At 38.7% G+C, this 8,276-nt stretch overlaps 1 protein-coding gene across 1 annotated transcript in view; it reads left to right on the top strand.

Moving 5' to 3' along the window:
* Cnot1 (CCR4-NOT transcription complex, subunit 1) overlaps positions 1–8,276 on the top strand; it is a 104,207-nt gene that overhangs the window by 69,545 nt on the left and 26,386 nt on the right. The window contains exons 22-26 of the mRNA XM_013012645.1: positions 887–1,117; positions 1,656–1,796; positions 2,568–2,747; positions 4,392–4,508; positions 4,882–4,992. Coding sequence (XP_012868099.1) covers positions 887–1,117; positions 1,656–1,796; positions 2,568–2,747; positions 4,392–4,508; positions 4,882–4,992 — 780 coding nt within the window. The remainder of the gene's footprint in view (positions 1–886; positions 1,118–1,655; positions 1,797–2,567; positions 2,748–4,391; positions 4,509–4,881; positions 4,993–8,276) is intronic.

The raw sequence follows: 8,276 nt of genomic DNA, 5'->3' as shown, positions 1-8,276 counted from the left end.
TTTTTTTGTGAAAATACTGTACAGAGAGGTTACAATTACATGGGCAAGATAATGAGTACATTTCTTATCAAGCATTGTAGCCTCCTCCTTTGTTTCCCCTAGCATCACTTCTTATAGTGTGTTTTTTTGTGGTTGTTTTGCAGGTCCTGGAGCTTGAACTCAGGGCCTGGGCACTGTACTTGAGCCTCTGTGCTCAAGGCTAGCATTCTACCACTTGAACCACAGCATCACTTCTGGCCTTTTTTGTTTATGTACTGAGGAATAGAGGGCTTCATGCATGCTAGGCAAGCACTCTACCACGAAGCCACATTCCCAGTCCTATTTTTTTTTTTTTTTTAAATTCGGTCTTGGGGCTTGAACTCTGGGCCTGGGCACTGTTCAGCGCCTAGTGCTCTACCACTTTGAGCCACAGCACCACTTCCAGTGTTAAGAGTTTCACGGACTTTTCCTGCCTAGGCCGGCTTTGAACTGTTCCCTCAGATCTCAGCCTCTTGAGTAGCTAGGATTATAGGTGTGAGCTAGCCACCAGCGCCTGGCCTATAGTGTGTTTTGTATGCTTTAGTTTATTCAGTGTTCATTGAAAGTGGATCCGTTTGCTCTGTAAGTTTTGGAGATTTCATGGATAAAAAATTTTTCAGATACTTTGGTCTACTATTTCCTTTGCTAGATGTATTTTCTAATAAATATTTAGCATACTAATATTTTATCTTTACAGGAGTCAATGATATTTTATCTGCTTATATGTAATTAACCACAATGGGGAAAGGATGAAGGAACATAGATGTACCAAAGGAGTTCTGAAATTATTAAGTGAAAGTCTTATCAATCAAAAGTTTTAATCTGTTCTAAGGACTCTTTTATTTTGCTTCATTTCCCTATTCATTAGTATATCGAGTATGGACAACAATCTAGAGATCCACCTGTGAAAATGCAGGGCTCTATCACAACCCCTGGAAGTATTGCACTGGCTCAGGCCCAGGCTCAAGCCCAGGTTCCAGCCAAAGCTCCTCTTGCTGGTCAGGTTAACACTATGGTAACCACCTCAACCACCACCACTGTTGCTAAAACGGTTACAGTCACCAGGCCAACTGGAGTCAGCTTTAAGAAAGACGTGCCAGTAAGTAGGTCTCTTCTCTCTCCCAAGATTTAGTGTAATATATCTAGTAGCAAGCATATATTTTAATTTTATTTTAACCACAAAGACCAGCATTCCTCCTTGTCTGTATCTCCTCCCTCTCATTTCCCAGAGGCAGCCACTATTAACAGTTAGATATAATCCTATTCTTCTGCTACTGCACAGTCATGTCATGTATATCATTTTATTTTGCTTTTTATCATCCTGGGGCTTGAACTCAGGGCCTGGGTGCTATCCCTGAACTTCCTTGTGCTCAAAGCTAGTTCTCTATCACTTGAGCACCACTCCACTTCTGGCATTTTCTGAGTAGTTTATTGGAGATAAGAGTCTCATGGACTTTCTTGCCCCTGCTGGCTTCTACCTCCAATCCCTAGAGCTCAGCCTCAGTAGCTAGGATTACAGGTGTGAACCACCAGCACCCATTTTATACTAACTGATTTTATACAGTCTTCAGGTATTTCCAAGGAAGCATTTCAAGTTACCTCATGTCTTTTATTATTATTACTATTATTTTTTTTAGCCTTCCATCAATACTACAAATATAGATACATTGCTTGTGGCCACAGATCAAACTGAGAGAATTGTGGAGCCCCCAGAAAATATTCAGGAGAAAATTGCTTTTATCTTCAATAATCTCTCACAGTCAAATATGACACAGAAGGTGAGCATGGTAGTATACTTGATAAATGCCTTTTTTCTTTTCTTTATGGTCTGAGACATTTATTTTGTCTGTTTTTTAAAATACTGTACAATTGGTGTTGTAATGCATACTTGTAGTGCCAGCTATTAGAAGACTGAAGTGTGAGATTCCCTGATTCCCTTGAGCACCGGAGTTTGAGACCAACCTGGGAAAACAAAATGAGACTTCATCTCAAAATAAAAAACTGACTTTTGAAGGTAGAGGTAGAAGAAAGCAAAGGAACTGTGAATCTACAACTAGTGGTTTTATTGACACACATAAACTATGATTTATATTGTTATGTAGTGAGGTACAGGCTTTTTGAGGAAGGAAACAAAGCTTGATATTATTGTGGAAATAGAAGAACTCATTTGTTCACTTATCTATAAGTCAATTTCTCTCAGCAAGTACTCAGGGAGTATTAGGTGGCTAACTGAAGTGAATTTTGTGAAAAGCATGAAGAATAATAGCTGAGAGTATATGCTACTTTGAAATGACAGTGTTCAACATTAAGCGTAAAGAAATGAGTTTAAGGAAGTGGAGCTGTGGCTCAAGTTGTAGAACACTAGCCTTGAGTACAAAAGCTCAGGGGCAGTGCCCAGGCCCTTAGTTAAAGCTCTAGGACTAGCATCAATTGTCATTGGAAAAACAAAGCTTGGTGCTTAGTCTTGTGTTATAAAATGATTTATAGAATCCAAACCTTATGCAATGTTAGTATAATTCTATGCTGTATATGTCTTGTTAATTGGCTAGGTTGAAGAACTTAAAGAAACTGTGAAGGAAGAATTTATGCCTTGGGTTTCACAGTATCTGGTTATGAAGAGAGTCAGTATTGAGCCAAACTTTCACAGCCTGTATTCAAACTTCCTTGATACACTGAAGAATCCTGAATTTAATAAGATGGTTCTGAATGAAACCTACAGAAATATCAAAGTAAGAGTTATTTCTTGTATTTCCTTTAATTATTGGTTTAAACTGGAAAATACTTAACATTTAGCTATTCCTATATTGTCTATAGTAAAGATCTATGGAAATTGCTCTAGGTTTTGCTTCAAATGTAGACCTAAATTTCAAAAAGATTAATCTTATAGGCATTTGTGTTTTTTATATTGAATGTAATTATTCTAAACTTTTCATTTTCCCTTGATTTTAGAATTTCATTATCTGTTACACATAACAATAGCATATTACTTTACATATTCTATGTGGCATCACTGTTTCTGTTTCCCCATTCTGGAATTTATTTGCAGTATGATCTTAGTTCTCCACTTTTTTTGGTGCTGTTCTTGGGGCTCAAACTCAGGGTCTGGGCACTAATGCTGAACTATTTTGCTGAAGGCTCTAGCACTCTACAACTTGAACCACAGCTCCACTTTTGGCTTTTTAGTTGTTAAGAGGAGATTGGAGTTTCATGGACTTTACTGCCCAGGCTGGTTTCAAACCTCGATCCTCAAATCTCAGACTCTGGAGTAGCTAGGATTAATTAGGCATCAGCCACTGGCACCTAGCTAAGGGTTTTTAATTTCTAAGTCACTTTTTAGAAGGAAAAAAAATTTTTTTTAAGTACAAACTAGTATGCAATTGTCAATCACTGGGCTGGGAAGGTGACTCAGTGGTAGAGTGCTTGCCTTGCATGCATGAGGCCCTGGGTTCTATTCCTCAGCACCACATAAGCACAAAGAAAAAAGCCGGAAGTGGCGCTGTGGCTCAAGTGGTAGAGCGCCAGCCTTGAGCTGAAGAGCTGAGGGATAGGCCCCACGACCGGACTCCAAAAAAAAAAAAAACAATTGTCAATCACTATTTGTTGAGCGACTTGGGATTGTATTAGAAACCAGCACTATATTTAAACCTATGATGAGATTTTCCTCATTCTTGGTTACGCTGTAGTGCAAAAGAATTCCTGGCTCTTTCTGTTGCACAGCTGATATGTGACATTCAGTTGTTGCATTGTGGAGTTAAGGGACATGAAATCTTTAGCTTTTATTATCTGGTAGAAAGGATAGTCTTATATCAGAAAGTTCCTACCTGGGCTGAGGTAAAATTTAAGATCTTGGTTGTTTGCTCATTCATTCATTCATTCACTCATTTGTATTAGAGATCATACTCGGCGCCCTCACATTTTAAGCACACACTCAACCACTGTAGCTATATCTCCAGCCCCTTAAAAGACTTACTATTAAAAATGCCACTGTTGGGCCGGGAAGATGGCTTGGTGGTAGAGTGCTTGCTTTAAATGCATGGGGCTCTGGGTTCAATTCCTCAGCACCAAATAAGCAAAAAAGGCCAGAAGTGGCACTGTGGCTCAAGTGGTAGAGCACTAGACTTGAGCTGAAGAGTGGAGGGACAGCGCCCAGGTCCAAGAATTGAGGCCCCACAGTGGACCCCCCACTGTCCTCCAAAAAGCCACTGTTTTCTGTTGAACAAAGCAAAATAATAGGTCATATGTAACAATTACTTTGGGCATGTTGTTGGAAATAATGGCTAAAAAAAAACAACAAATAATAAAATTCTCAAACATTGAATCGAGAATTTTCTTAAATTTATTGTCATTTCTTTCTTGATCTTACACTATTTTAGGTGCTCCTAACCTCTGATAAAGCTGCAGCCAATTTTTCAGATCGTTCTTTGCTGAAGAATTTGGGACATTGGCTGGGAATGATCACATTAGCTAAAAATAAGCCCATCTTACATACTGTGAGTTTCAGCTGAAGATTTATGTACAGTTTGAAAATATTCATACAGTATATTATATCTAAATATCTCGACTTTGTGGGGTTATTTTAATGATTACTTTGGGTTTTTTTTGTAAGATTTTGGCCTATTTTGAATTCCTGTTTTTCTACCTATGATCTAACAGTATGCTGCTGGCTATAGGAAAGCCAATAAGTTGTGATATTATTTACTGCTTCCTTTTTCTAATGCAAGATTCTGATACTATATTGATTCGTATTTGGGAGAAGAAGCTCTGTGAGATGCCTTTCCTTGTATAATTTTTGAATGCTTTATCTTGAACTTTATTTTTGGGTAGTAGATACCACCAAGTCTTGAAAATATCTTTTTTTCCTAGGATTTGGATGTGAAATCTTTGCTGCTAGAGGCTTATGTTAAAGGACAGCAAGAATTGCTATATGTAGTGCCCTTTGTTGCCAAAGTCTTAGAGTCCAGCATTCGTAGTGTGGTAAGTGGATTTTAATATTTATTGGTGACCGATTTTTGAGTTGTTCCAAGAGACTATAGCTGAAGTTGGTTATGGGGCTTGAACTCTGGGTCTGAGCGCTGTCCCTCAGCTCTTCAGCTCAAGGCTAGTGCTCTACCAGTTGAGCCACAGCACCACTTCCAGTTTTGTGAGTGGTTTATTGGAGATAAGAGTCTCATGGACTTTCCTGCTGAGCTGGCTTTGAACAGAGATCCTCAGATCTCAGCCTTCTGAGTAGCTAGGATTACAGGCATGAGACAGCAGCGCTTGGCTGCAAACATTTTTAACCTTCACAAGGCAAGTTGTCATTATCATGGTCTATAGTGTGTGTGAATTCTATGAGCTTTGACAGTACAACTGTCTCTTCCACATGGGGTAATAATGTACATTTCTTTCTGTCCCTCTTTCTGTCCCTCCCTCTCATCACTGCCATTGAGTTGCTTACTTCATTTTCATCAATGTCCATGCAGCTAATGGGCCCCTCTGTTGTATATTTTCCCATTTCTCTCTGATTCTGTGCCCTCCTAGTTTTCCTCAGGCATGCACGCGCATGCGCGTGTGCCCATACCTACACCCACACCATATATGTGGTCAAGAACATGGAATCATTTAAAAATGATACAACAAATTAAGTAGAGATCCTTTGTTTCTTGAGTCCTTGCATTTTGGTTTTAACACTCGCATATTAGGGAGACCATGTGCTGTTTGTTTCTCTGCTCTTGGCTTACTTCACTCAAAATGATTTGTTCTAGCTCCATCCATTTCCCTGAGAATGCCATTATCTGTCCTTTCTAATGGCTACATAATATTTCATTGTATATAGGTACCACAGTTTTTGGATCCATTCATCTGTAGTGGATCATCTGGGTGGTTTCCATATCCTGGCTATTGTGAACAGTGCTGCAGTGAACATGGAGGTGCATGTGTACTTGTATCCTGGTTCCTGTTGCTCAGGGTAGATGGCTAGTAGTGGTATGACTGGGTCATAGGGGAGGTCTATATTTAGCTTTCTGAGGACCCTCCAGACTGCTTTCCAAAGTGGTTGTATAAGTGTACATTCCCACTAGCAATGCAATAGGGTTCCTCTTTCTCCGCATCCTCACCAGCATTTGTCATTGGCTGAATTTAAGATGTGGGCTATTCTGACTGGGGTAAGGTAGTATCTCAGGGTTGTTTTTATTTGCATTTCCTTTACAGCCAGGGATGATGAACATTTTTCCTCATGTGTTTCTTTGCCATTTTTATCTCTTCTTCTGAGAAGTCTCTCTTTAGCTCCCTTGCTCATTTAGTGATTGCTTTGTTTTGGGATTGTTAAGGCATAATATCATGCTATCTGCAAATAGGGATAGTTTAATTTGTCTCTTCCCTGTGTGGATCGTTTTAATGTCCTTTTCTTGCCTTACTGTTTTGGCTAAGGATTCCAGAAGTATATTGAAGAGGAGTGGAGAGAGTAGGCATCCTTCCTTGTTTAGTTTTTCCCCATTTAGTATATTGGCTATTGGTCTGTCCTGTATGGCTTTAATTGTTTTAAGGAATGTTCCTTCTATTCCTATTTTCTCCAGAATTTTTAATATGAATGGATGTTGTATTTTAATCAAAGGCCTTTTCCATGTCAATGGAGTTTGTGGTTTTTGATCTTGGCTCATTTTTCCTTTTTTTTTTGGTCATGGGGCTTGAATCCTGGGCCTGGGCACTGTCCCTCAGCTCTTCAGCTCAAGGCTAGCTCTCTACCACTGGAGCCACAGCGCCACTTCTGGTTTTCTAGTGGTTTATTGGAGATGAGAGTCTCATGGACTTTCTTACTCGGGCTGGCTTTGAACCGTGATTCTCAGATCTTAGTCTCCTGAGTAGCTCAGATTACAGGAGCCACTGGCACCGGATGTTTGTTGTAATTTTTCCTGTGGCATCTCTGATCTTATTGATTTGGGTCTCCTCTCTTTTAAGTTAATTTTGCAAAAGGTCTGTTGATTTTGATTTTTTTTTCAAAAGGCCAGCTTTTTTTCTACTTATAGTTTTCTTAGTCTCTGTTTCATTTATTTCAGCTCTTATTTTGGTTATCTTGCTCCATCTAGTAACTTTGGATTCTATTTTCTTGCTTTTCTAGACATTTTAGTTGCATCATGAGATTATTGTTCTATCTCTGTTTTCTTGATGTGTGCACTGAGAGCAATGAATTTGCTTCTTTGGACTGCTTTTGCTATGTCTCAAAGGTTACTTTGTGACGTATATTCATTTTCATTGAATTGTAGGACTTGTAAATTTCTTCTGTGACCCAGGTGTTCTTTAGAAGTGTGCTGCTGTTCAATTTCCATGTATTTGAGAATTAGCTTGATTTCACTAAGATTGGATAGAATACAAGGGATTATGTTGATCCTCTTGTATTTGTTTAAATTCTTTATGAATTATGATCTGTTTTGGAGAGAGTTCCATGAGCTGCTGAGAAGAATGTATTGGGTTTGTTTTTTGGTGGAAAACTCTGTAGATGTCAATTAAGTCCATTTGAGATACGGCATCATTTAATTTGGCGGCACCTTTGCCAAACCTCTGGTTGGTACACCTGTTCTTTGGTGAGAGTGGAGTATTGAAGTCTCCTAGTATTATTGTATTTGGAGCTAGTTTTCCCTGCAAGCCTGAGAATACTTGGTTAACGTATTTGGGTGCCCCAATGTTTGGAGAGTATAAATTGATGATAGTGATAATCCTCTTCTTGGGTTGTTCCCTGTATGTATGTATGTCCTTCTTTGTCTTTTTGTATTTTAACGAAAAGTTTATTTTGTAAGATATCAGGATACCTTCTTGCTGGGACATTTGCATGGTAGATCTTCCGCCATCCTACCCTGGGAGTTTGTTTTTATCTTTGGCTATGAGATGGGTCCCTTGAAGACAGCAAATAGATGGATCTTGTTTTCTGATCCAATCTGCAGTTATTTTTCTTTTGATTGGTAAATTGAGTCTATTAATATTTATGGGGATTATAGAGAGGTTCATTGTGTTTCCTGTCGTTTTCCTGCTTTCATAAGTTTTTTTTTCTTTCCCTTCTTCCTGTGCTTACTAAGTTGGTCTTCTAGTGATAACTGTCTGATGTGGATCCCTGATCTATCTATCTATCTATCTATCTATCTATCTATCTATCTATCTATCTATCTATCTATCTATCTATCTATCTAATCTATCGTTTTCTTCAGATTGTATTCCCCCTCTTAATATTCTTTGTAGTGCAGGCTTATTTCTTAAGAAATCATTTAGGTTTTTTTTTTTTTTGGGGG

This window comes from Dipodomys ordii, unplaced genomic scaffold (genome assembly GCF_000151885.1).
Source record: "Dipodomys ordii isolate 6190 unplaced genomic scaffold, Dord_2.0 Scaffold18, whole genome shotgun sequence".
In the NCBI taxonomy this organism is placed as follows: Eukaryota; Metazoa; Chordata; class Mammalia; order Rodentia; family Heteromyidae; genus Dipodomys; species Dipodomys ordii.
Note: the sequence above shows the minus strand (reverse complement) of the source record. Positions and strands in the feature narration are given on the sequence as shown.